At 39.4% G+C, this 26,202-nt stretch overlaps 1 protein-coding gene across 17 annotated transcripts in view; it reads right to left on the reverse strand.

Annotated features, from left to right (window-relative positions):
- FGD4 (FYVE, RhoGEF and PH domain containing 4) overlaps nucleotides 1-26,202 on the reverse strand; it is a 247,236-nt gene that overhangs the window by 26,556 nt on the left and 194,478 nt on the right. For 14 of the 17 annotated variants that reach the window (XM_063785778.1, XM_063785781.1, XM_063785779.1 and 11 more), the window contains 6 exons: nucleotides 20,683-20,772; nucleotides 18,163-18,308; nucleotides 17,267-17,423; nucleotides 11,461-11,599; nucleotides 8,727-8,785; nucleotides 8,278-8,424 (listed from right to left, as the gene is read on the reverse strand). In XM_063785778.1, the coding sequence (XP_063641848.1) occupies nucleotides 8,278-8,424; nucleotides 8,727-8,785; nucleotides 11,461-11,599; nucleotides 17,267-17,423; nucleotides 18,163-18,308; nucleotides 20,683-20,772 (738 nt within the window). Of the gene's footprint in view, nucleotides 1-8,277; nucleotides 8,425-8,726; nucleotides 8,786-11,460; nucleotides 11,619-17,266; nucleotides 17,424-18,162; nucleotides 18,309-19,070; nucleotides 19,171-20,682; nucleotides 20,773-26,202 lie in introns of those variants that run through there. The other 3 variants (XM_016923677.3, XM_016923680.4, XM_016923679.4) reach the window with 3 other exon arrangements.

A 26,202-nucleotide genomic window follows, 5' to 3' on the forward strand; every position in this document is an offset into this window, starting at 1 on the left:
GTGACCTTGGCTCATTGTAAGCTCTGCCTCCCGGGTTCACGCCATTCTCCTGCCTCAACCTCCTGGGTAGCTGGGACTACAGGCACCCGCCACCACGTCCGGCTAATTTTTTTTTTGTATTTTTAGTAGAGACAGGGTTTCACTGTGTTAGCCAGGATGGTCTCGATCTCCTGACTTCGTGATCCGCCCGCCTCAGCCTCCCAAAGTGCTGGGATTACAGGTGTGAGCCACCGCACCCGGCTGGAAACAGATCAATTTTAAAGGTAGCCCTAGACAAAAATTCTAAGTAATTTCTAGACAACACAGTACTTCCTGCATGAGAAAAATTATTTACTAAAACACTGAGGTTTATGCTTGTATAAAAAATCATATTCCTACATTTTGAAAAATATATTTCCCATTCATGGCTTATACATATTTTATTGATATTCATGTAAATTAATAATTTTGTACTACTGCACTAAGTAAATTAGTTCAATAAATTCACAACAAATTACTAAGGACCTTTGATATACCAGGAGCTTAATTTCTTAACTTTGTAAGTTCTTAAACACAAGAATTTCTCATTGATGTATCTTAGAGGGCAAGTCTAAAACAAGGTGTTAGAAGACAGTAATATTTAGCAATCATTATTATATCTGAGAGAGGGTCTCACTCTATCACCCAGGCTACAGGACTCACTGCAGTCTTTAACTTCTGGGTTCAAGTCATCCTTCTGCCTCAGCCTTCTGAGTAGGTGGGACTATAGAAACACACCACCATACCCAGCTAGTTTTTCTTAGTAGAGATGAGGTCTTGCTATGTTGCCCAGGCTGGTCTTGAACTCCTGAACTCAAGCAATCCTCCTGCCTTGGCCTCCCAAAGTCCTGGGATTACAGGCGTGAACCACCATGCCCGGCCTCAATTAAAAAATTTTTTTTGTAGACACAGGGTCTAGCTATGTTGCCCAGCCTGGTCTTTAACTCCTGGTCTCAAATAATACTCCCACCTCAGCCTCCCGAAGTGCTGGGATTATAGTGTGAGACATAGCATCTGGTCAGTAATTTTTTTTTTAAACCAGACTGTTTAATGTTAAGCTTTTAAAAAATAGCCTATTTATTAGTTCAAATCTCATTAGAACACGTGAAAAAAAGCTCCAAAAGGTTTTTATCACCATCCATATCATCGTCTGATTAAGGCCACAGCTTGCTTGCTAAGTTTTCCTGTTAACACTTCTTTCCCTCTTCTATCAAGGACTTCTCAGGAGGATATTTGGTTGAAGCTGTGAATGTTGCAGGAGCTGCAGAGCCACCAGCACAAGGGACAGAGGTCACGCATTCCAGCCACCAACAATAACCAAATTGTTCCTGCAAACTGAGTGACAAATGTAATGGTATGGCATAAAATTTGTGAGTTATCTGATACTTGTCCTCAAGTTGGCTTTATAAGTTCAGCACTCATGCTGTTTTATAGAAATAAGTCCATGAATATGAAGGTTCTTAGCATTTGCCATTTGTAGTTACGCTCACATGACAGATTATCTTATAAATGTGTATGTGTCTCCTTCCCTTTCATGCTTTCAGGACTATGTCCCCTCTATTATATTCTCCCTAAATGGGACTTCACATTCTAAACTGTCAAAAATCCTATATGAATCTTAAAATAGTTCTGATCACAATATGATGCTAGTCAATAAATATCCTTTTCCTCTTCGCATAGGTGAAGGTGGGAGCTCCCGCACGATAGAAAACATTGCTTACAAAGAAGATTATGTCATATATAGGAAGAAACCAAGTAGCTAGCCCTGTTCCCTCCATGAACCTTGCTCCTGTAGCAAAAGCCACCACCACCTTTCACAAATAATTACTTCTCTTTGGGTTTCCCCAGATACTGAAAAAAGAAGTTATAGCGACTATGGCATGAAGAACATTGACTTTCCCTTTCAGGGTAGGAGATTCCCTTTTATTTCATGCCCATAGCTTAGAAGTAGTGATCAGTGAAGCAATCTCAGACTAGCGAGGCAATTTCTAGAAGTCCTAGGTTGTGATTAAAAACTACAAGCCTCAATATTATTAAAAACACAGGGAGGGTCTTTCTTGATCTCTACTGTTCAAGTATTTATTTCAAGCCTCTAAAAATATATTTGACTGAAATAATTCAATTTGTTTTCTCACCAGTGACAATTTCATTAATGTTTGTTTTCAAAGGTAATAGGATACTGGTGGAGAAAATTTCTAGTGCTCGTTCTGTGTTCAAAGATTAAATAAGGGAAAAATTATCTGCATCTATCAAATTCCAAGGAAATAAGGAACAGAAAACTCCAAAGAGCCAAGAATAAAAAGTCTTGGTTGTTTTGTGGGATAATTTGGTGATTTTATTTTATTTTTTAACTTTTGGATGTCAGACAGTTTATTTCAAGAGTACCTGCCATGGTTTGAATGTGTAAAAAGCGTGTGTTGGAAACTTAATCCCTAATGCAGAAGTGTTGGGAGATGGGGCTTAATGGTAAGTGTTTGGGTCATGAAGACCCCAATAATCTATGAATTAATCCAGGAATGGATTAATGCTGATTATAAAAGGGCTTGAGGCCATGAGGTGGATTTCTTGCTCTCTCTCTCTCTCTCACCATGTGATGCCTGCCTTCTGCATGTTATGATGCAGCAAGAAGGCCCTCACCAGATGCCAGCCCCGCAATCTTGGACTTCCCAGCCTCCAGAACTGCAGAAAATAAACCCCTGTTCTTTATAAATTAGCCAGTCTCAGGTGTTCTGTGATAGCAACATGAAATGGCTTACATTAAACAGCATCCTACATTAACATAAAAAACAATGAAAAAGTATGGTATGGAGGCATGAAAATATGCAAACACATGAAGATCATTTAAAAGCAGATAGCAGATTCTAAATACAGTTTGGTTTTCCAGACAAATGTACTATCTCAAGTGTAGGAAACAGAAAACTAGCCCTCATTACCTTTCTAGAGAGAAAAGAAAATAAAAATGGTGCTTCTGAAGTTTCTACAAGTAAAAGAACAAGAGGCTCCATGGGAATAAATGTGCACTGGCAAGGCAAGATTCTGTGACAAGCACAGCACTGGAGAGGGTGGATGAAAAGAACCAACATGACACTGGAAATGTTTCTAAGATGGTCTTCAAAGAATAAATGTGGCTCTCCTAAAATTCCTGCCATGTGACCTCATTCTCCTGGGAGGCAACGGCATATGTTTGATGGCTTAAATTAACTGGAACAGGAGGGGTCTTTTCCTCAGTCACTGACTGCCACTTTCCCCAAGGTTCTTTGCCACCTGTCCTCCAAAGAGCTGTTTAATTCAGCTCTGCCTCAAGATATTCAACAGAAACCTCTTTCCAAAACAACTCCCAGAAGTGAAAATTAGGCCGAGGCAATTGGTTAGACCCAGAGCTCAGAGTTTAACTGCAGAGGCTGTCACATTAATGAGGAAGAGGAGAAAGGAAAATGACCCTAGCAACTGAAAGGCAAAGACAGAGGAAAGACATTGGCTCCTGGTTATGTTGCCTATAATGATGTATTAAGCACGTCTTTTTATTAAGTATTTTTGATTTTAGGCATCTTAAGGCCTTGTTGACACTGACAGGACTGCCCCTCCCAGGATTACCCGATTCCTAGAGAGAGTAACACGCCTTTCATGTGGAAACCAACCAAGTCAGAACTCACACCCGCAGTCACCTCCTGTATTAAACACTTACTCTCTGGGACACTATTCTCCTGCGGCAATCACCTCAGGGCCAGGACAACAGCCCCTAACCCCTAAAGAAATTATTCCAACTAGCCAATCCTAATCCTGGTGCTCTGTCTTGCCCATTCCTTCCTGCAGAAACCACAATAAAGGCTCTTGCCCACGTTTTCTGCTTGCTCCTCTGCCTCCTGACGCTGGTGCTTCCCCACTGCTCTCCCGCTTCATATGCCACACCCCCACCCCACCCCGATCTGCCCTTCCGATGGCAGTCATGTGATCTTTTATAATAGACCTCTGAAGAAGACTCTGAACCCTAACATGACACATCCTTGTTTTCTGTTTAGCTCTCTATATTACCCATGAAAGAAGTACTTGTGTTTAGCACAAATGAGAACTTTTATAGTTAATCTGGTAAAAATACACATTTTTAAATTATGAAGATATTCACATACCATAAAATTTACTCTTTTAAAATGTACAAATCATGGTTTTTAGGATAGTTGTAAATTGTGCAACTATCACCAATTCCAGAACATTTTATGTCTCTAAAAGGAAACCTCATATCCATTTTCCATTCCTTGCTAGTCTTAGGGAACCACTAATTACATCCTCTCTCTATGCATTTGCTTTTTCTGGACATTTCATATAAATAGAACCATACTGTATATGGTCTGTTGTAACTGGCATCTTTCACTTGACACAACATTTTAAGGTTAATCCATGTAGCATATATAAGTTTTTATTCCTTTTTCTCGACATATACTATTTCATTGCATGAACATACCACATTTTGTTTACCTATTCAGTTAATGGACATTTAGGTTGTCTCAAATTTTTTGGCTATTATGAATAATGCTGTTATGGACAAAGATGTGCAAGTTTTTGTGCAGACACATGTTTTCAATTTTCTTGAGTTATAAAAACTTGGAGTAGAACTAGTGGGTCATATAGCAACCAAATTCTTTTAAAAACATGACTGACACAAAAAGACTTTTAAAAGTTTGTGGAAAAATGGAATTAAAAGAAAAAATTTATTTCAACCTAAGCTCTACCAAGTTCAATTTTGTAATCAATGATAGCAGCCATTTAATCCATCCTAAAGAACTGAGGGTCTTGAGAATTTTACCATGGCAATGCAGTAGTTTTTACACTATTAACTGAAGAAAATGGGTGTCCTTTACAGATTCTTTAAGATTAGGAAACAAAAAGAAGTCAGAGGACTGTAAGGTGTACGCTTAATGATTCTCTGTCAAAACTCTCGAAAAATTGCCCTTGTTTGATGAGAATAATGAGCAAGAACATTGTCATGGTTTAGAAGGACTCTTTGGAGAAGCTTTCCTGGGTGTTTTTCTGCTAAAATCTTTTGCTAGTTTTCTCCAAGTCATCTCATAATAAGCAGATGTTATTGTTCTTTGGCCCTCGAGAAAGTCAGCAGGCATATTGCCTTGAGCATCCCAAAAAACCCCTGCCATGACCTTTGCTCTTGACTGGACCTCTTTTGCTTTGACTGGACCACTTCTACCTGTTGGTAACCATTGCTCTGATTGTGTTTTGTCTTCAGGATTGTACTGGGAAAGCCATGTTTCATCTCCTGTTACAATTTATTGTAGAAATGCTTTAGAAGCTTGATGCCACTTATTTAAGATTTCCACCAAAAGTTCTGCTCTTGTCTGCAGCTGATCTGGGTGCAACATTTTTGGTACCCATTGAGTGGAAAGTTGCTAAACTTTAATTTTTCGGTCAGACTTGTGCAAGATGAACCCCACTGAGATGTCTGTGGTATTGGCTACTGCTTCTGCTGTTCATTGTCAGTCCTCTTCAATTAGGGCAGGAAAAAGATGAACTTTTTCCTAGCAAAAGGATATGGATGGTCTGCTGCTGCAGGTTTCATCTTCAACAATGTCTTGTCCCTTCTTAAAATCAGTTACCCATTTGTAAACTGCTGATTTCTTTGCGGCATTGTCTCCATTAACTTTTCATGAAGTGTCAATGATTTTATCATTTTTGCATCCAAACTTCACCGTAAGTTTGATGTTTGTTCTTGCTTCAATTTTAACAGAATTCATGTTGCTTTGATAGGGGCTCTTTTCAACCTGATGTCTTTATTTTTTATTTATTTATTTTTCTGAGACAGGGTCTCACTCTGTCACCCAGGCTGGGTGGCATGGTCATACCTCAGTGCAGCCTTGGAACCCTTTGGCTCAAGAGATCCTCCTGCCTCAGTAGCTAGGATCCTCCTCCTCTCAAGTAGCTAGGAGTACAGGTGCAAGCTACCATGCCCAGCTAATTTTTAAATTTTTTGTAGAGACAGGGAGGTCTCTGTATGTTACCCAGGTTGGTCTTGAACTCCTAAGCTCAAGCCATCTTCCTGTCTCAACTTCCCAAAGTGCTGGTATTAGAGGTATAAGCCACTGTGCCTGGCCTCAAACTGATGTCTTATCCTTCTTAGTGCCCCAAACCAGATACTGTTCAGACATGTTATAACAAGTTACTATGGGTTTATTTTGTTGCAAAAAAAGCTTTGAAATCTACGCATAGTTTTTTCATAACATGCATTTTCCATGAACTTTTTCAAGACCCCTTGTACTGAACACCCCTCTGCATGACAATTAGTTCCTAAGTTTTCCTTTCAATGGAGACTGGAAACAGACACAGAAGCCTCTAAGCCCCCATGACAACTCACGCTATGGTGGGTGAGATGACTGCCTCAGAGCAGAAAAGTCAGACATGAATAACATCCTAAGAACGTACTGTATGCCAGTCACCAGGCAGCCTTTTCACCCATGTGTCTGTTTCTCTTTAATAACAATTAGAATGAAAGCTAACGTTTATTAAGCTATTATTCAATGTTAGCTTATTCTTTGCCAATGCATATTATTATGATTCTTATTATCATCTTATTAGATATAGAAAGGAATTGAAATTCATTAGGATAACAAAGAGTAAAGGTCAGGTGGACAGAATCCAAAGAAAAAAAAATTGTCTGGATGCCCCAGGAAGTGCTCTTATATTTGAGATAAGCCCCAGACTGTCATTTCCAGGAAGTGAAGGAAAGGGTCAAGGACTGACTGCAGTGAGAAAGAACTATGTAGAGAACTCATGTACTTTTCCCATAGATATTTTAGACACAAGACTTACAACCAGGCCTATATATATTTTTAGCCTAGAAAGATTAAAAATAGTGACTACAGAGGATTAGGAAGAGAATTGATGTCAGGAAATGATACACCAACAAAATATCCAGGAAATGGTACCCAATTACCTGAGAATGAAATGAAAGAGAAAATCTGAAACAAGCAAAAGGAGGATTTCCGAAAGTATCATATCCCACGTGTGTAAAGTTAAATTGTTGTCAGTATGTGCTACTGAAGTAAATTATACTGTCAAAGGATCCTTGGGGTGTTGCTTTGTCAGCTGGACACCTTTGTGGCCAGTGGCCCCTTTGCCTGAGTTCTGCTTGGGCCTGCTGGGCTCATTCTGCCCATTCGGCCTGGCAGGCTGCGCTTGGTTTGTGCTACCAGCCCAGATCCCAGGCCTGCCAAAGGCGAGCCTGGAGCAGCAAGGGTCCGGGTCATGCGCACAGCCAGGCGTGCTGGCTACAGCAAGGGGAGCATTTCTAGGCACCCGCATGGGCACTGGCTCCCTGCAAAGCTGTGGCTGGACCAAGCGTACTGCAAGCGGCTTCCACTGCTGGCACTGGGGAACATGCAGGCCCACACCAAGCCACCCTCAGCAACCCCTTGGCTTCCCTCCCATGCTCATTGGCACCAAAGTCTGGAAGGGGCTGAGACACCAGGGGGCTAGCATATCAGCGCTGCCCCAAGTGTGTGCACACCCTGCCGGTTTGCAACAGCACCTAGGCTTGGCCCCAAATTTGCTCCGAAATCGGAACAGGCATTGGGAGCGGGGAGAGGCCAGGCAGTGGGAGCAGGCATTTCTGAGCCTGCAGGGGTACAGGGGGCTTCCCGGGCCCCTGAGAGCACAGGAATGCCTGAGTCGGCAGCTGCGGCTGGGTAGCTGCCCTGGCCATGCCTCCCCCGCTGCAACCAGCATCACTGCAGCAACTGCTCCAGATGGGCCACTACTGCCTGCCATCCATACCAAGTATATAGAAAAATACGTTACTTAGAATATTTCCCTAAATTGAATCCCTAAATGGAATATTCCCTAAATGGAATGTTGACTAAACCAGGTTAGATGTAATTGCTTTGGTGAATAAGGAAACATTCTACTTTTCCAAGGTGTATACAACTATTTTTATATATAATTCCTTTTTTTTAGATGGAGTCTCGCTCTGTCATTCAGACTGGAGTGCAGTGGCACGATCTCAGCTCACTACAACCAGCTCACTTCCCAGGTTCAAGCAATTCTCCTGCCTCATCCTCTTGAGTAGTTGGGATTACAGGCACCCGCCACCACACTCAGACTTTTTGTATTTTTAGTAGACTGGTCTCAAACTCCCGACCTCAGGAGATCCACTCGCCTCGGCCTCCCAAAGTGCTGGGATTACAGGCATGAGCCACCGTGCCCAGCCATATTTTTATATATAATTCTTATATGACTTGCCAACACTATAATACTCACTAAGAAAAGGTAGCGTTCTTGTGCTGAAGTGTTCCGAGCAGCTAGTTTGAGGATCTGTCCTTCTTTTATTAGTTCATTTGAAGGGTTTACAATGTCTTCTTCTTCTCCCAACATTTCATAAATCTCTAAGAGTTTCTTTAGGTTCTCCTAGGAAATTAAAACAGCAAGATCACATACAGGCAGGTTTCAACCTAGTAGCTTTAATAATACTATGACCTTAACTAAAATCTAAATTTAGAAGGGATTAGGAGTAAGCATACATTTTAATATAAATTCCATCACTTATTAGCAAGTTCAGAGAATTATTCCAGATAACATTAAACATTTCATAAACATTCTTTTTGGTTCATCTATTTCAATTCACTTTGGTCCAAATCTACATAGTATTGAGGCAGTATTATTGATAATTGTCTAATCAGAGGTTCCTGTCTCCTCCGAAAACCACTTACCATTTTCCTTATTGCACTATTAGAATGGCTTGCTGCTGTAGATATAATTTCAAGTGATTCTAAATGGGAAAAAAAGAAAAGTAAATAAATATGCTTTGTCCTTCCTGTGCTTCTATATAGCTGAGTAACTTACTAAATTAAGAAGTCTGAGACCAAAGATACAACAAAAATAGTGGCATTTTCCATTTATAAACGGTATATACTTTCTAAAGTTCATTTGTAAGCAGATTACTTGAAACTTCGTATTTCCTTATAAAAAGTCATACATGATGATTAGGCTCACAGGTTTAATTAATCCCCAATGAACCATCAAAATTAATAAGCAGAGATAGAAACATCACTGCTTTTCCTTAGTTCATCTCTTGAGCTGTGGCCCCAGCCCAACTTATTTTGTCTCCCTCTCTCCTGGATCCTGTATTGAGTGCATAGAATTGCCCAAATCAGAATAGTTCTCCAAAATGTAAACAAAAATTCAGTTTCTTCTATACTCAGACTTTGAAACTTACAGTGTATACTAAATCCATACCAGGTACTTTATTACAATATCAATTCTTACACAGCCTTAAACCATGAAGTATTTTAGCTCCATTTGGCAGATGAATGAAATGGGGAAGTAATACAACTTGGCTGAGGTCACACAGCTATGCTATTGAAGGGCCAGATTTAAACCCAGGTTTCTGACTCAAAAGTTCTAAAATATTTCATGAGTAGTAAGTATTTTACTAGTTGTATGAGCAAATTAACCACTAAGCATAACCTACTTTCTTTGGGAAAATACATTCACAGTTCTAGCCTGGGTCGGGTGAAAGGGAATCTTCTGAGGCCGGTGTTGGAGGGTTTTGTTCCTGGGGCAGGTGGGAATGGGAACTCTTTGGTGTGGACATCGTAGGAGCTCCAGAGGCTGCTGGTGAAGTGCCGTGGATGCCGAGACCTCTTGCTGGACTAACCCTAGGAAAAACCTCTCAATCCTAAATCATGTCCCATTTTCTTCCTTTCTTTTCTGTTTTGTGAATACTGGCCTACTTAATTCTGTTACCACAACAACCCTGAGACTTTTCAACTACATTTTTTGTCTTCAGTGTCTGGACAGAATGCATTTTGTTGCTTTCATTTCTACTTTTAGGTCACCAAAAGCCCTTCTTCTGTGATTTCCTTGGAATTTGAGTGAAAGTAGCAATGGAAAACAAACGAAAAGCAATAAAATGCCATACCATGTCACCAACTTTCTCATTTTTGACATGGGCATCTAAGGGGATACCAAAGTCTGAGTATAGAATAAACTGAATTTTAATTTACATTTTAAAGAACTATTCTGATGTGGGCGATGCTGTGCACTTGATACAGGATCCAGGATAGAGGAAGACAAAATAAGATGGGATAAAGCCACTGCTCTAGAGATGAATTTGAGGAAAAGCAGTGGTGTTTCCACCTCCACCCCCACCACTAGATCTGCCACTCAAATCAAGCAGTCAGGTGAGATGGATGGAAAATGGAGACAGAGAAGAATTCATAGGAAGTAGTTGGTTTGAGGAGATGGCAAGTTGAGTTCATTCTACACTATGCAAGGGGCGAATGGAGAAGAGAAGTTTCTGTGGTCAGAGTCACTCAAATGATGGGAGAAACACATCTGAGACAGCTTGTGTTCTAGAAAAGGCTAAGGATCAGGGCCAGAAGCGATGGCTCACACCTGTAATCCCAGCACTTTGGGAAGCTGAGGTGGGTGGATCATCTGAGGTCAGGAGCTTAAGACCAGCCTGGCCAACATGGTGAAAACCTGTCTCTACTAAAATCACAAAAATTAGCTAAATGGCTTGAACTCGGGAGGTGGAGGTTGCAGTGAGCTAAGATCGCGCCACTGCACTCCAGCCTGGGCAACAGGGTGTGACTCTGTGTCAAAATAATAATAGTAATAATAACAACAATAATAATTTAAAAAGAAAAGGTTAAGGATCCAAGACAAAAAATGTTTGACGTACTTCATCTCTCATCCAGGTTCACTTATGACAGAAAACAAGAAATTACAAGGGAAAGTAGCAATGTTTTAAGGTTGTACACAAGTACAACCACTGCTTGTTGAATATCAAGCCACTGTTATTTCTTAAATTTTCATTCATGCCTTTACAGTTGATTTGTAAAAGTGCAGAAAAAGGTAAAGTATTATTGAAACTCATAAGCCTTTAAAAAAACCCCTTTCATTATAATCTAATGAAAAAATAAGACATCTAACAGAATTGAAATAAATTTTTCTTGGAGAAAATGTTATTGGACAATAAAAAGCACCATTTCCTGTTATGGTAGCACGTTAGGGCAGGTGCAGCCAACTCTGCTTAGGTTATTTTTACATAGTGAATGTCACCTTAGCTTTCTTGGTATGCACCAACCTATCTAATTAAACAGCAGCACTTGTAATTCTGAATGACTATATTCTTCCTCTGACAAGGAAATTGTGTATTGCTATTCTAGATGTCTTTAAGACTATAATTTTATATTTCAGAGCCAGTGACTAACATGGAACCAGCAAAATTAATGTGATTTGCATTGCTCTAAACTTGTCATTTTGGCTCAAAAGTGATTTGCCTAACTGAAGTGATGATAACAATTTCCAATGAAATTATCTTCTAACAGCAACATTTGACTAAAGTAGCTGTGAGATGTATTTCTCTTTGAAACCATAAGGCTGCTTGGCCACTTGATTATTCCAAAATAAGGAGAAAACAAAAAAAAAAGCATTTACTTTTAGCATCATTCCAGTCCAGGGAATCAGGAGGCAATTTCCTTAGATAGTCCTTAAGGAGCATCTCATACCGGGGAATCCGCTGAACAGGTTCTAGCATGTGATGCTGCAAAGTTAAGCTCCCACAGATTTTCTGTTTCTGTAATGAGAAAGGTTTTCTAAGAAACATTTAAAAATTAGGTTAGCAAGTCTAAAAACTCACTGTAAAACAGAACTTTCGTCAAGGGCAATATTTTTCGACAAAGTGTGACTGTCCATCACCTGCATGAAATGCAGATTTCTGGCCAGGCACAGTGTCTCACACCTGTAATCCCAGCACTGTGCGAGGCTGAGACAGGTGGATCACCTGAGATCAGGGTTTGAGACCAGCCTGGCCAACATGGCAAAACCCCGCCTCTACTAAAAATACAAAAATTAGCCAGGCGTGGTGGCACACGCCTGTAGTCCCAGCTATGCGGAGGCTGAGCCTGAGGCAGGAGAATTGCTTGAACCTGGGAGGTGGAGGTTTCAGTGAGCCAAGATCGTGCCACTTAGCCTGGGTGACAGAGTGAGACTCCGTCTCAAAAAACAACAACAACAACAACAAAAAACAGATTTCTGAACCCTACCTCAATCTGTAACATCACAATCTTTGGGGAAGGAGATGGAGAATATGCATTTTTTTTCTTCTTTTTTTGAGACGGAGTCTCACTATGTTGCCCAGGCACACAGTGGTGTGATCTCACTGCAACCTCTGCCTCCTGGGCCCAAGTGGTCCTCCCACCTCAGCCTTCCAAGTAGCTATAGGCACGTGCCACCATGCCCAGCTAGAGAATATGCATTTAAAAATACCTGATATTTCTATAACACTGAAGTTGAGAACTACCAATCTGGTGTAAGAACAGAAAGGGGGAAAAAAAATCAAGCAGAATTTTAAGCAAGAAAATTCCAGATTGCTGATAACCACTTCAATTAGTCACTACAAGGGTTTGTGAAGTCACATTATTAAATCATTCTATATAGATTTTTCAAAAGATGTGCCTATTTAATGAGGTTTGCTAAGCACAACTGTATTAAATGACTTTGGACTCAGCAGAAACTATTTGATAATAAGGCTATGATAAATGTCATTGCCTTTGAACTTCAAAAAGACTCCATATAGAAGAATAACAAGGTCTGGGCATCTTATCTGTCAGAAAATTTTAATTTTTCATCAGTTCAAAGCATTCTTTTTCATTAGAAACCAAATTCTGTAAATAGAGCTCCATTTCTTAGGGCAAAATTAAGACCGTATCACTTGCTTCCAAGAAACTGTTAACAAAAGAGATGAAAAAATAAGAAATGTTCTTGTTCCCGTTAAACAAAGCAGAAATCCCATTAAAATATATACTGAACTCACACCATGATGAGGGTACTGCAAAGCATCAAAGCTATATTAAGACATGGTGTTTGCATTTGAAGCAAACAAGTGACTAAAGGCTTCACAGAGAAGGGAACATTTAATGCAACTTCTGATAAGTACAGGCTCTGAAGAAAAAGACAGACTAGGGAGCGAGCCCAGGAGGAGAAACCTGAGAGAACAGGCCCACGGTAATGAAGCATGAAGTATGTTAAATGAAAGGGACAGAGAGGTTTTCTTGGCAAAAATAAATAAATAAATAAGTAGAGGCAAATAGAAGACGTAAAGTAATGGTAATATGGGTAATAATGTCAAGGTGAGTTTAGATTTTTTTCATCTAATGTAGATTTTTGTGCATGACAGTTGTATCATTAGATCTGAGCTCTATTAGATTAATCTACTGCAGTGTGGCTTTAGGGGGACAGGGGGAAACTAGTTTGGAAGTTGTTATTATAGACCAGGAAGAAAATAATAAGGGCCTGAAATTGGCATAGAAGCTGAGAGAATAGTTTTCCTTAATAAAGTTTAAGATATTAATTATATAAATTTAAATATCTCATTGGATTTTCCCAAAATCTATTACGTATATCAAGGAAAGTATTACTGATCCCAAATATTTTACATGAAGAAACTGTGGCTCAGATAATTTAGGAGCGTTTCCTAAGGTCAAGTGACTATAAGCAGCAGACTTAGGATTCTAAACTAGGTTAGTTGATTCCCAATCTACCACTCTTTTCACAACCCATGTCATTTCATCATAATATAGAGAAGACAGACATTGTACAGATAGAATTCAGAGTGTGACTAGACAATAACTACCACTATCACCACCATCGCCACTATCATTTAGTGAGCACTTACTATGCAACAAGCACTACGCTAAGCAATTTGAATACATTATTTCACAGGCAAATGAACACATACAGAGAATGGAGACATGTAACAAATCAAAGATAAAGCTAAGTTGTCAAGCTCTGGTAAATGACAGGATAATGGTGTCACCTAATAAATCCAATACATATCAGAATAATTATCTACTCTATGTAAGGCCTAAAAAGTCAGATGGAAAAATGCTTGGGAGCTAAAAATAGGAAAAGAAAATATTGACTTTGTTTGGATGACAAGATATTCACATGCTCAGCTGTTTGTACCTAGAGTTTGGGAGTAGAGAACTAGACTAGAAACAGCAACCCTAGAGGAACTTGTCTGGCAAGTTAAAGGCATGTGGGAATAGGATATCACTGAAAAGTATGAAAAGAAAGAAGAATGTAGAAGGCAAACTTTGTGCTCTGCCTACATTTCAGAATTAGCAAAAGAAGCTAGTAAAAATCAAAGCAGGAGCCCAATATTCAGTAAGGTAGGTGAGTGTTTAATTACAAAATAAAAGAATGTTAAAAAAAAAAAGGAGTGAAGGGGATGAGGCAGACCTTCTGGCTACAGCTGAATGAAGAGACTGGCAAATCCTCCCTGTTAAAAGCAGCTGATAGGCCGGGTGCAGTGGCTCCTGCCTGTAATTTTAGCACTTTGGAAAGCCGAGACGGGGGAATCATTTGGGGCCAGGAGTTTGAGACCAGCCTGGCCAACATGGCGAAACCCTGTCTCTACTAAAAGTACAAAAATTAACCAGGTGTAGTGGCATGCACCTGTAATCCCAGTTACTCAGGAAGCTGAGGCACAAGAATCGCTTGAACCCAGGAGGCAGAGGTAACAGTGAGCCGAGATCATACCACTGCACTCCAGCCTGGGTGACAGAGCAAGACTCTATCTCCAAAAAAAAAAAAAAAAAAAAAAAAAAAAAAAAAAAAAAAAAGCAGCTATAAAGCTAGATAAAATTGACAAAACAATATTTGCATTTTAGAAATTGATTAAAAGGCATGCAACAACCTGAAATCTGTTTACACTTTAAAAATTGTTGAACTTTGGGTAAGAACGGTGAGAATCTGTGGCATTCTAGCCTGTGGCTGCTCCTGTTCCTCTCCCAGCTCAGTCACTATGAAGGGGCCATCAGGGTGGCATGGGCCGTGAGGACTGGCAGCTCCTCTGCTGAGGCTGAAAAGGGCTCATTCATTTGGAGTGGTGGGCAACATACACACCCAACAACATCAGTAGAAGTGAAGATCCCTGAGGTGAGTGAGAGGTGAGAGCCAATAACTCTACTAGCCAGAAGTTGTGGTTGTAGATGTGAAAAATACAGTAATTGAAAAGAAAAATTCACTATAGGTTCAACAGCAGATTTGAGATGACAGAAGAATCAGGGAACTTGAAGAAAGACTAGTAGAAATTATACAATCTGAATAATAGAACAAAGATTGGGAGTACCATTTGAACCCAGGAGTTCAAGGCCAGCCTAGGCAACACAGCAAGACACCATTTCCAAAACAAACAAAAGGAACCCACCAAAATTTGTGTAATGGGAGTAAAAAGATTAAAAAAAAGAGAAAGTGAAAAGGACAGAAAATATTTGAAGAAATAATGGCTGAAAACTTCTGAAAATGATTAAAAAAAAATCAATCTACAAATGCAAAAGCTCAACCAACCCTAACCAGGACAAATACAAAAAGGTCCACACCCAGACACATCATATTTAAACTGCTGAAAGCCAAAAAACAGAGAACATCTTGAAAGCAGCAAGAGAAAAGTGACTCATCACACGCATGGGAGTATCAATACAATCAATGGCTGGCTTCTCATCTCAAACCACAGAGGATGGAAAGCAGGAGAATGACATATTCAAAGTGCTGGGGGGGATCTCCATATACTGGTTGAGTGCAGCGGCTCATGCCTGTAATCCCAGCACTCTGGGAGGCTGAGTCTAGGTGTTCAAGACCAGCCTGGGCAACATAGCCAGACCTTGTTTCTATAAAAAAATTCTAAAATTTAGCCAGGGTGGTGGCGCATGCCTGTAGTCCCAGCTACCTGAGAGGCTGCGGTGGGAGGATTGCTCAAGCCCAGGTGTTCAAGGCTGCAGTGAGCTGTGACTGGGCCACTGCACTCTAGCCTGGGTGACAAGAGCAAGACCCTGTCTCTAAAAAAAATAATAATAAACATTATAGAAACAAAGGCCAGGCGCGGTGGCTCACGCCTATAATCCCAGCACTTTGGGAGGCCGAGGCAGGCAGATCACAAGGTCAGGAGATAGAGATCATCCCGGCTAACACGGTGAAACCCCATCTCTACTAAAAATACAAAAAATTAGTCAGGCGTGGTGGCGGGCGCCTGTAGTCCCAGCTACAGGCTGAGGCAGGAGAATGGCTAAGTAAACCCAGGAGGCGGAGCTTGCAGTGAGCCTAGATCGCGCCACTGCACTCCAGCCTGGGCAACAGAGCAGCGAGACTCCGTCTCCAAAAAAAAAAAATAAATAAAATAAAAAGGAAAAACCCATATACCAGGAATTCCCAATCTAGCAAAACTGGACTTCATTCTTCATTCATTCAAAAGTCAAGAAAAAATAAGTGTAGTCCCAGACAAAGACTGACAGAACAACCACGTATGCTGAAAGAAACTTACTCCAGAAAGAGCAAATATAATAGTATACAATAGACTTATAGATACATTTTTTTCTCATATCCTTCCATAACAATTGTAGCACTGTATTATAGACTCACAACATATAAAAACTTAATATACAGGACACTAATAGCACAGAGCATAGAGGAGGGAACAGAGCTATATTGGAACAAAGTGTCTACATTTTACAAGAATTAAGGTGAGTATAATCTGAAGTACATTGTGAAAAATTAAGATGCATACTCTAATCCTAAAAGCAACCACTGGAAAATAACTCAAAAAATCATTTGACAATTAGAGGAATTAAAATGGTACAATTAAAAAAATTCATATGACACAAAAGAAGACAGTCAAGGAACAACAGAATTCCCATGCCAAGAATCTTAGATGATCTAAAATATGCCTTTTCAATATCAACTGTATCAAAGAATATGACATTAACAATTTTGACTAGAGAATCAAGTGGAAATTATTATGGTATTATTAAAGTATGTTATTCAGGTTTGGTGAAACAGAAGAAAATGAGGACACAGATATCAAGTGACAAAAAAAGAATGATTAGTTTCCCAAATCTCAAGGTTTACAGCAATCATTCTTTATATTCCTTCCAACAACTTAACCTCTGAAAGAATGCAAGAGAGACACAGACCCGAATGGGAACTCATTTTGTAAATTTATGTAGACCCTAATAAAAATCATCCTCTGCTGGTCTCAAAAGCAAATGGAGAAGTTATTGCTTAGTATGCAGCATGTGACTGATACGTATTTCAGCTTTGCAGAGATGATCTGCATAATTTGGAGTAGAATGAATTTTGGCTAGGTATCTCAGACAGATCTCTAGATCTCAGTTTTAGATATAGAAGACTGTATAATTTGTATGGAAATAGTAATTCATAGCTTTGAACAAAACAGTCCTATTACCTGAATTTCTTCAACCACTGATTTGAACTGGGGAATACGTTCTGTCATGTTTTTAACCAATTCCATTGCATTATCAAATCCTTTCACATATTCTCCATACATCTTAAGGAATGGTGCCAATTTCTGAAGGATGTCTCCAATTCTAGGAGTAGTTTCCCTGTATCAAATATAGAAAAACAAGTCTTAAAAAAAATTTTTTTTTTTGAGACAGGGTCTTGTTCTGTCACCCAGACTGTAGTGCAGTGGCATTATCACAGCTCACTGCAACCTCGACCTCCCAGGTTCAATCAGTCCTCCAGCTTCAGCCCTCTCAGTAGCTGGGACTACAGGCACGCGCCACCACGCCTGGCTAGTGGCTAGTTTTTTTGTATTTTTTGTAGAGATAGTGTGTCGCCATGTCGCCCAGGCTGGTCTTGAACTCCTGGGCTCAAGGGATCCGCCTGCCTTGGCCTCCTAAAGTGCTGGGATTACAGGCATGAGCCACCACGCCCGGCACATTAAGATTTCTTATAGAATGAGTGAATTGACAGGACTAGAGAGGAAGTAATCACATTCTACATACATCCTGTGCTTTATCTCATTCACCGTACTGTGAGGCTGATAGAAAACAATGCAGCACCTTTTTAAAGGGGCTATCAGAATGCCATAGCAAAGAGAGATGCTCCGGAATTCTTGAAGCTCCACATTACCCGATATCTTGTCTTCACTAGCTAAATGATAGTTTGGAGAGCAGACATGAAGTCCTTTGTACCACAACTTCTATCAGTAGTCTTCAATGTAAAAATTTAGCATAAATGTCTAGTTACAGTTGTGTGTGGCATTTCTATTTCAATTTAAAAGCTGAAAAATACAGCATGACTGCCTTAAACATATCATTTTCTATCTACTCCTCTTACCATTCTTGCATTCGTTTCTCCAGCTCTGGCAAGAGGAATTTACTATGGAAGGCATTTATTGATGAAATATTAGAAAAGATTTTATTCACCATCTCTGCTGGAAACGAGCCTCGGTTTGCTTCTTCCAACAGTTTGCAATAAAATACCTGAATAAAAGAATAATGTAAACATTACTTCACATTTATTGGTTAACCACCTAGCACTGTGCTAGGCACACAGTGGGCTCTTAGTAACTTTTTATTGAGCAAATGGAAAAGTTTACAGTTCAAGAGAATCCTTTGAAATTCAGGAGTGAGTATTTGCTTTGATTTAGAAGAATCAGGAATAAGAATTAGGAAGCTTTGATTCTAATCTAGGCTATGCTCCTATCCATAGGAATATTATGGCGAATAATTCACCTTTTCTGTGCCAGAAAATTTCCAGTTGAGGTTAATAGAATTCACCCTTCCTATCCATAAGCCAGAGTTAGGAAATGTGAAAACACTTTATGTATACACAGTAATTGTGGTATTTTTCACTTCTCTTTATGTTTCGAAAGACTTCTTCACTTATTACATATTTCCCTTTATTGTAGTTTGCTGACATAAGTCTCATTTTTCCTATTAAAATTGTATGCTCCTTGGGAAAGGGGAACATCATGATTTAGTTCCCACAACAGAACAAGTGCATAATAACTGGCCAATGAATGGACAAAGGAATATTTCAATTCTCAGATACTTACTTGCTTTTTAGTAAATAATAATGCATAGTAATGTAAAACACTGATATGTAGGGGGAAAAGTCTCTTCCTACACATAGTAACACGTACCTTGAAGACAAAAAAAAAAAAAAAAAAAAGAAAGAAAGAAAAACAAAAAACAAAAACCCAAACCATCAGTCTTAGCTATACTTCACTAGGGCTACTATACCTCTTAATTGCCATTCTGTTACATGTAGGCAGAAGGAGGTCTATTCCTTCATAATGTCCAGATGGTTGTTAATTTTCTAAATTCACCTCCACTCTATTTTCTTGAGAGGCAAAAAGAAAAAAAAATTATGTCCTTAGAGGCTCCCATAGTTAGGTTACTATAGTAATTAGGACTCTAGAATTCTAAAAGGTCAGCAGCAGTGGCTGACGAGTTATTTGGCTTTAAAAAACCACACAACTTGATAAGAGAAAAGAAATATCTCCACTATGAGAATATCTAAAATTTCAGGTCTGTAATTCCCATAAGGAAGAAAGTTGTTTCAAAGGTACAAACTTCACATCATTTGATTTTGGCTTATGGTGAAATTCCTTCAAAAAGGAATATGTGACCCATAAACTCATTCTTTCAAAGAGCATAAGCCTTAAAATGGCTTCTCATGGCTCACCCTAGCAGGCAAGTGGTTCATTTCTGGAACTAATGATAAGGAGGTATGCATAGGATTGCCTGTTTCCATGAAATTCCAGTTTCCAATGGCAGAAGTGGGACAATTCTTATAAGTAACACTCTAACATGGCAGCTTTCCCTTCTAACAAGGGGGCTGTATGGGCAATCTACCATTTGTCCTATTCTTTATTGCTGAAACAGGATTAAGATGCCTTAGGGTCCAGGCGCGGTGGCTCACACCTGTATTCCCAGCACTTTGAGAGGCCAAGGTGGGAGGATCACAAGGTCAGGACTTTAAGACCAGCCTGGCCAACATGGTGAAACCCCGTCTCTACTAAAGATAGAAAAAATTAGCCGGGCGTGGTGGCGCATGCCTGTAATTCCAGCTACTCGGGAGGCTGAGGCAGGAGAATTGCTTGAACCTGGGAGTAGGAGGTCGCAGTGAGCCAAGATCACACCACTGCACTACAGCCTGGGCGACAGGGCCAGACTCCATCTCAAAAAAAAAAAAAAAAAAAAAAAAAAAAAGATGCCTTAGTTTTCAAAAGTTATTCTTATAATATGTTCTTAGACTTTCCAAGTGTATATTTGAAATGATACTCAAGGTTTCATGATGCAAGTACAATATATGATAAAGTACATTCACACATTAAACAAATATCAGCTGGGCAACTTTATGCCAGGTACTATATTAAATGTTTCATACAAGGTCGAATAAGTGAACTTTCAAAATCCCTTCTGGCCCTATGACTACACCAGCTCAGATCACTCACATAATGCTAGACAGCAAATGAGGCAAACAGAATCAATGACACATCCATCTTAGCATTAGAATCATCAATATCTTATTTAGATTTTAGTGGTAACATGGTCCCCAGGATGACAATGAAAGGTCAGGAAACAGACTAGTGTTTAAGTTTATAGGACACTTGATAAACATATTTTGTGATTCATAGAGAGAAACCTCTACTCTTTACAAATTAGAAAATGCTTATACCTAGTGAATTCACTCACAAAGCTGAAAGTGCTGGAGATTTCCTTGAGCAAGTACCTTTCACTAGCCAAAAACAGGCCCTTCCTTCATGCAGTTTCTAAAATACTCTAATTACTAGGTTAAAATGATGTATAATGCCAAAATATAAAATAATTCTGAGAAAGAAAATCTTACCTGATCTAAGAGGTCAAGTCGGTTGACATAAGCTCTTTCAGTAAGCAAAAGTTCATTGGCTATTTTGTGAAGTTTTTGCTCATTAGTCTCCTAAAAATTGGAAAGATATTCACACATTAGGAAAGATACCTTGGACAATATTTCTAAAGTAAAAAACGCTTCTTCAAATGATTTGATCAAAACAGTTTTCTCAAGCAGTTACTCGGTTCTTTCAGCCATCAAGAGATGTCAAACCAGAAATGAACAAAATTAGAAATTAGCAAGCAGCTGGATTTAAACTATAGTTTCTCCTTTGACCTCTGCAGCAGTTACCACTATCATATCTACCTTTTTCCTGGAAATCTATCTTTTTCAGTTCCTAGCATTATCTTTCTTCATTTTTCCATCTTTCTCAGGCTACTCTTTGGAAATGTTATCACTCAGACATCTTGTCTAATTATCAGTTCTATACATTTATTAATTTTTTATTTTTAAAAAATATTTTATTAGGCCAGCCGCAGTGGCTCATGCCTGTCATTCCAACATATTGGGAGGTAGAGGAGGGAGGATCACTTGAGCACAGGCGTGGTGGCACACATCTGTAGTCCCAGCTACTTGGGAGGCAGAGATGGGAGGAGGTTGAGGCTGTGTAAGCCATGACTGTGCCACTGCACTCTAGCCTGGGTGACAGAGCAAGACCCTATCTCAAAAAAACAGAAAGAAAAACTTCAATCAAATAATACAGAAAACAGTAAAGTGAACCCCCACATGCCCATCAATGAGATTCAACAAGTATCAACTCATTGTTAATCTTGTTTCATTTACGCTCCCCCTCACCTCTGTCTGCCCATTTTATTTTGTATTAATTCCACTTTATTTCTTCAGTATGTATTTATTTAAGCTTTAAATATATTTATATAACTCTGCCAGTTTCATGATGACAGAAACATTTTTTTCTTGTTAGCTGCTGTATCTCCTGTGCCTACTACAATGCTTCAATAAAAACATTGGTATTCAATACAATATTGCTGAACAAATGAAATGAATGAGTAGCAATCACATACCTAACTATTGCTGGACATTTATTACTACTTTGACATGCTGATAACACAAGACCAAATTCATCTTTTCTGAGAAACCTCTACCCTACTATTAACTCCTAATTTTCTCCTCCTGGTAATGGTACAATTATCTGGCTTTGGAATCTTGAATTAAACTTATTTCTCTACCATGGCATCCTGACTGCTACCAAGTCCTACTTATGATACTATGTCTTTAGCATTCATCCTTTAAGCTCTCAACACTGCCACCCTGTTTCGCTCATCTCTTCTCAAGCCCAGACCAATCAATAGCTATCAAATGATCTGATTACAATATTTTGTGGCACGAATTTACCTTCTGTATTGCTGTATGAGGGATCTTTCTAAAACTTTCCTTTGTTCCACATTTATAAAGCATTGTCAAGAATGAATTAATCCTTATAAATACTAAAAAGAAACAGTATTTCCAAATAATTAAGCCATTGTCTCTGAATGTTTTTATTTTTGTATTTTGTCAGTTGTTTTGTGGAAATCTTTCTAATGTATATGCGAAGATTTCTGCTCTGAGAAAAATATATAACAAAGTTATATCCTTCCATGTACTTCTCTCTTTTTTTTTTTTTTTTTAAGACAGAGTTTTGCTCTTGTTGCCCAGGCTGGAGTGCAATGGCATGATCTCGGCTCACCGCAACCTCTGCCTCCCGGGTTCAAGTGATTCTCCTGCCTCAGCCTCCCGAGTAGCTGAGATTACAGGCATGCACCACGACGCCCAGCTAATTTTGTATTTTTAGCAGAGACGAGGTTTCTCCATGTTGGTCAGGCTGGTCTTGAACTCCCAACCTCAGGTGATCCGCCCGCCTCAGCCCCGCAAAGTGCTGGGATTACAGGCATGAGCCAATGCGCCCAGCCCCTTCCATGTACTTCTCCAGGACTATTTATCTTAAAGGGAAAAGAAAATTCTAAACTTAAAAAAAAAAAAAACTTTCCATTGCATACATAATTCTACTTTCATAGAAAGAAAAGCCTTCAGTAGTCTTCCTCTCACTGACAGGACAAAATCCATACTATGTACATTCAGGGTTATTCAAACCTCTACTCACTTCCTCAAACTTCCTTCTCATTCTATCATCACAGGCACCATTCCCTCCAAACACATCACTCAAATGCATGTTTGATTATTATCCAAACGTGTCCCTGGCTATCTCTAAACCTTTCTTCTTTCCATCCTCTCTGCCTGGCATATGCTCTTGCTATTGTAGCTCTCTAGGTGTCTAAGACGCTTTTCTTTTGACTGCTGCATTTCCAATTCTTGTCCATGGGGCCTTCTTCAACTATTCAAAGCCCTTGGGCTTGGTCCTATTAGAAGGCATTTTATCTTTCATATGCAAATCTTTGTATTGAAAACTTTCTATCTAGTACTTTGCTGAAATACCCTCCCTTTCTCTGTAGCAGATTATAAAGTATAGGCAAAACTCTAAAAGCAAAGTAGACCAAAGTATATTTTAAGCCAGTGTCTAACTTAGGTATAAATACTACATTTTAAACTGCGTATAAATGCTATTAAGTTCTATGAATACTTCACTATGTTCACCACATGAGATCTACTTCATGCTTTACACTTTACACACAAGATCCTTTCAATATGTAAAGTTAATGTGTTGTTTCTTACAGTGGCATTGAAATGAGGTATTTTTAGGTGAAGTCCTCAGGTATAGCAATATAATAGTGTTTAAATAATGTGTGGTCTCAGAAATATGGAAATAAGAACTATGCAGTCATCTAATTCCACAATTAGTCAAAGTTTGGATTTAACTTAATACAATTCGGGATAAAGTACTGGCATTGTTAGTTGCCAGCCTGGCATATTTCCCACCCCTCATTTCTTAATAGTATCCAGATTGGGTTAGTGTATATATTACTACTATACAGTCAGTTCCTCTAGGGAAACAGACCTTATTTCCAGATCAAAAGGTGGGGCCCTGAATAGTGTAAGAATCCAAGTTCATAGTGATTGGTTCTGGAGACAATGAGATATGAGGAAATATATACTGAAGGCTTTGGCAATAGGAAGCTTCCTACTCTTAAGGCAGAGCCCAATGGGAAGACATTTCAGGCTCCCAGAGAATGAGAGTATATGGAGGCTTAAGTGCCATGAGCAACGATTCCATAACCACAGGAATGAAGCCAATAAACTTCATTATTGTTTAGGCTGGGCTTAGTGTTACTTGTGGCCAGAAGCATCCTGGTTGATATATGATACATATGCAGGATACTCCATGAAATTTAAAAACCTAAGTAATTTTTAAGCAATTACTACTTATAAGGAAAAACAGATAAAACTTAAATACATTGTGGGATAAAAATGTGACTTTCCAAACTGTAATAAGTAAACATAAATGCATAGTAATTACATAAGACACCTATCAATATTTCAGAGGAAGATACAGGAATATGCTGTCCTTCATATTCACAGGAAATATTCCCCTGCATCAACATTGTAAGCCCTTTGTTTTATTTTGCTGTGTTGTTTTTTTTTTTTTTTTTTAGACGGAGTCTCGCTCTGTCACCCAGGCTGAAGTGCAGTGGCGTGATCTTGGCTCACTGTAACCTCTGCCTACCGGGTTCAAGCAATTCTCCTGCCTCAGCCCCCCAAGCAGCTGACACAAAACGTGCGTGCCACCATGCCCAGCTAATTTTTTGTAGTTTTAGTAGAGACGGGGTTTCACCATGCTGGCCAGGCTGGTCTCCAACTCCTGACCTTGTGCTCCGCCTGCTTTGGCCTCCCAAAGTGCTGGGATTACAGGCATGAGCCAATATGCCAGGCCTATTTTGCTTTTCTAAGCCAGAATGGTTGAGGCATAATTTATAAACAGTAAAATTTACCCTTTTTGGTGTACAGTTCCTGGAGTTTTGACAAATGCATGTGATAATGTAACCCAGAGGTCCCCAACCTTTTTGGCACCAGGGACCGGTTCTGTGGAAGACAGTTTTTCCATTGACTGGGTTGGGGTGGGGAGAGAGGGATGGTTTCAGGATGATTTAAGCACATTACATTTATTGTGTACATTATTTCTATTATTATTACATTGTAATATATAAGGAAGTAATTATACAACTCACCATAATGTTGAATCAGTGGGAGACCTGAGCTTGTTTTCCTGCAACTAGACAGTCCCATCTGGGAGTGATGGGAGACAGTGACAGATCATCGGTCATTAGATTCTCATAAGGAGCATGCAACCTAGATCCCTTGCATGTGCAGTTCACAATAGGGTTCAAGTTCCTGTGAGAATCTAATGCTGCTGCTGATCTGACAGGAGGTGGAGCTCAGATGGTAACGTGAGTGATGGGGAGCAAGCCTGTAAATACAGACGAAGCTTCACTTACTTGCTCGCCTGCCCCACCACTCAAAAGGCCACATCCCTAACAGGCCACAGACCAGCTGGTACCAGTCCGTGGCCTACGGGCTGAGGACCTCTGATATAACCACTACCATAATCAAGATATGGAATATTTCATCATGCCTCAACTATTTTTGTGCCCCTTTGTAATCAACCCCCTCTATGCTCCTACCACCAGATCCTGGTACCTAGTGATCTTTCCTTTCTATAATGTCATGTAAATGCATGTGCCTTCTTAGTCTTGTTTCTGTCATTCAGCAAAATTCATTTGAAATACATGCATGTTGTTATTAGTAGCAGTAGTCTATTCTTTTCAAGACCTTGGTTTTATTCTGATAGTGCTGATGTATCGTTTTGACTCACTCATATCCTATGTTCTGATTCTAATTCTGACAATATCTTTAAAGACAGCAACCTGGCAGAACTTGTGCCATGATAAAATAATACATCTTTCATGAATCAAGGAGTATGTTAACTAACAGATCTTACTGTGTATTACTGCTATGCAATGAAGTCACCCCTGAGGTCCTCCACAATCCTACAGGATCTTAAATAGGAAGCTTATCAGAATAATCTTTGCTGACTGCAAAGCATGCTTTAGCTGAACTTGGCAATTGTGGATATCTTGGTCAGATTTTGCAAAATCCAAGGGGGATGCCAGCAGTTATTAGCAAAAGCTATGCTCTCTCCACACAGACGATCTTCTACATGTTAGGTCCCTAACCCTGACAAAGCCAACACAAGGATAAGCAAAAAGTAAGTTTGCTGACAACATATGGTTTAATCACTCACTTACATATAGGTTTGCAGAAAAGTTACTAGGGATTTTGGGATGGAGATGAGTAAATCACGGACTAATTGTGCCTTGCTTTAGGTCAATTAAAACAGCAATAATAATACCACCATAATAACAAAAACTAACACTTATTCACTGATTATTGTATGCCAGACACTGTTATAATTATTTTACATAAACTGATGAATCCTTACAACAATAAATGCCATTATTATTTCTATTTTACAGACAGCACACATACAACAAAACAAAATCCTGAGGCTCAAAGAGGCCAGGTTACTTACCCAAGGTCACAGAGTTAGAA

This window comes from Pan troglodytes, chromosome 10, assembly GCF_028858775.2.
Source record: "Pan troglodytes isolate AG18354 chromosome 10, NHGRI_mPanTro3-v2.0_pri, whole genome shotgun sequence".
Classification (NCBI taxonomy): domain Eukaryota; kingdom Metazoa; phylum Chordata; class Mammalia; order Primates; family Hominidae; genus Pan; species Pan troglodytes.